This window comes from Myotis brandtii, unplaced genomic scaffold (assembly GCF_000412655.1).
Source record: "Myotis brandtii unplaced genomic scaffold, ASM41265v1 scaffold115, whole genome shotgun sequence".
Taxonomy (NCBI): Eukaryota; Metazoa; Chordata; class Mammalia; order Chiroptera; family Vespertilionidae; genus Myotis; species Myotis brandtii.
Genome location: NW_005353967.1, coordinates 5,045,651 through 5,047,769, shown reverse-complemented (window position 1 = coordinate 5,047,769; position 2,119 = coordinate 5,045,651). Strand labels below are relative to the sequence as shown.

General features: G+C 60.7%; 2 protein-coding genes across 2 annotated transcripts in view; one reads left to right on the top strand and one right to left on the bottom strand.

The window, feature by feature from the left end:
- On the bottom strand, nt 1–1,447 carry IRX2 (iroquois homeobox 2; the record flags this gene model as incomplete). Its single annotated transcript, XM_005858123.2, has 3 exons — nt 1–230; nt 538–940; nt 1,388–1,447. Coding segments are annotated over 3 exons (693 nt in total), but the record flags the coding sequence as incomplete, so codon positions are not given.
- Nucleotides 1,448–1,581: 134 nt separating this feature from the next.
- The window catches only part of LOC102262746 (chromosome unknown open reading frame, human C5orf38), a 4,469-nt gene continuing 3,931 nt past the window's right edge, over nt 1,582–2,119 (top strand). Inside the window, exon 1 of the mRNA XM_014550403.1 lies at nt 1,582–1,702. Coding sequence (XP_014405889.1) covers nt 1,582–1,702 — 121 coding nt within the window. The remainder of the gene's footprint in view (nt 1,703–2,119) is intronic.

The window sequence follows — 2,119 nt, the reverse complement described above, 5'->3', positions numbered from 1 at the left end:
CTCCACGCCCTCCACGCCGGTGAGCGGCGACGAGGTCACGGCTTTGGATGGCGCCAGGTCCCGCTCGCCCTCCTCCTCGTCCTCTTCGTCGTCCTCCAGGTCGTCATACTTATCCTTGCACTCTGAGCCCGATTCGCACAAGGGGTCCCCGGCGCGGCAAGGCAGCTTCTCCCCGTCAGACTCCGCAGAGCAGGAGTGATCCGTGAGCGAGTCGACGTGCAGGCTGATCCCTGTGGGGACGCGGGCACCGTCTGTGGCACGTGGGGCAGCCGGGGCACCTGGGACCCCTCTGCCCCCATGTCCCAGTGTACCAGGCCCTCCCCATAAGATTCCTCACCTCCACCCAGAACCTACCAAGGCCTATGGGGAGCATGGACTCCCTGAAAAGCACCCCAAGGAATCTTTAGGCCCACTAGCTGCCAGGCCCACTCCTTGCCAGGCGGCTGTAAGGCCAGCAGCGTCCTCCCCTCCCTCAGCTCTGCGCCCCGCCTGGGAAGAAAACTCCCCTGGACTTCCAGCCCACCAGGTCTCGCTCACCTTCGTCCTCCGCCGATGTCTCAGTGCCCTCCTGCGACTTATCCAGACTCTCCTTGTTCCTGGCCGCGTCACCCTCCTCCTCGTCTTCATCCTCGCTTTTGTTCCTCGGGGCCCACGTCATCTTGTTCTCCTTCTTGAGGCGCCGGCGCGCGTTGGCGAACCAGGTGGAGACCTGCGTGAGGGTCATCTTGGTGATGATGGCCAGCATGATCTTCTCGCCCTTGGTGGGGTAGGGGTTCTTGCGGTGCTCGTTGAGCCAGGCCTTGAGAGTGGCCGTGGCATCCCGCGTGGCGTTCTTGCGGTACGCTGGGTCATTGAGCTGGTACGGGTAGGCCGCGCTGCCATACGGATGATAGCTGATGGCGCCCGTCATCCCAGTCGTGTGCGCGTCGTAGGGCGCGCCCTGGAACCGACAAGAGCCCGAGTGAGTGGGGTACGCGGGGACCTGGCAGGCAACCTCCAAAGGCAACCCCTCGGCCCGCCCGTGGCCGCCTTTCCCACGGTGAGTCTCCCGCGGTGGGGCCGCGCTTCCCGCAGCAGCAGAGCAGAAAACAAAACAAAACGAAACAAAACAAAACAAAAACAACGCAGCGGGTTATTAAGGCCAGCTGTTGATCACAAAAAGCGCTGCAGTTTTATTCCCGAATTTTTGAACTATTTCACTTTCCTAAAATGGTATATCTTCCTCTGCAAATTCCCTGGGCCGCGAGTATAGACGCACGCAAACACGCAGGGTCGAAGGTAGTTTCTTGATATCTAAATTTTTCTGGATTCTCAAGCACTGAAGCCTCCCCCTTACCCCGCCCTTATATGGTTAAAAAATCGCCCCAGCCCCTGCTCCGCCATTCACCAGTCCAAAGCTCCGCAAATCCAATTTGCAACTCAGAAGCCAGTCACCGTTTCGAATTCTTCAAATACGCGGCAATTAGCATTTTAATTCAGCCTTTAACGTTTAAATTTGAGGCTTTTTGCAACCTTCACCAAGGCCCCTGCTACTCGGGCGCTGCCCTGGAATTCCACCGAGGGCGGGCAGTGTCGACCTAAATGCTACCGTCGCCCGAAACGCACTCCGCCTCCGGGCCTTGCCAGGAGCAGATCCGAGGCGCGCGGACCAACCCCGGGTACGGGAGCAGGAGCTGCTTTCGGTGCCCAGGGAACCAAGAAGGTACTTGGCGGGCCACAGGCCCGCGGACACGTTTTTCGAAAGCACAGCCTTCGAGACAGTTTAAGAACCAGACCACGTCGGGCAGGGCCGGGCCCCGGAGACCCTGGCAGATGCTTCGCCCCTCCCCCATCCCAGTGACTCCCCCTCCCCCCAAGCCCCGCAAGTAACTAAGCGCCCGCAGCCGCCCCGGAGGTCCTAGTGGCACTGACCCTCGCTCCCCGCGCCAAAAGAAGCGAGCCCCGAGCCCGCTGTGGACCCCTCGTCAAGCTTCGGTGCCTGAACTAAGGACAAATCACAACAGATCCCGATACCAGCGTAGTCGCACTTTCCAGGCTCTTTGGAAAGTAGCCTTAGGAAGGCGGCGCGGGACGCGGGTCCCAGCCGGACTCAGGAACGTTGTCTGCCGGCCGCGATGCC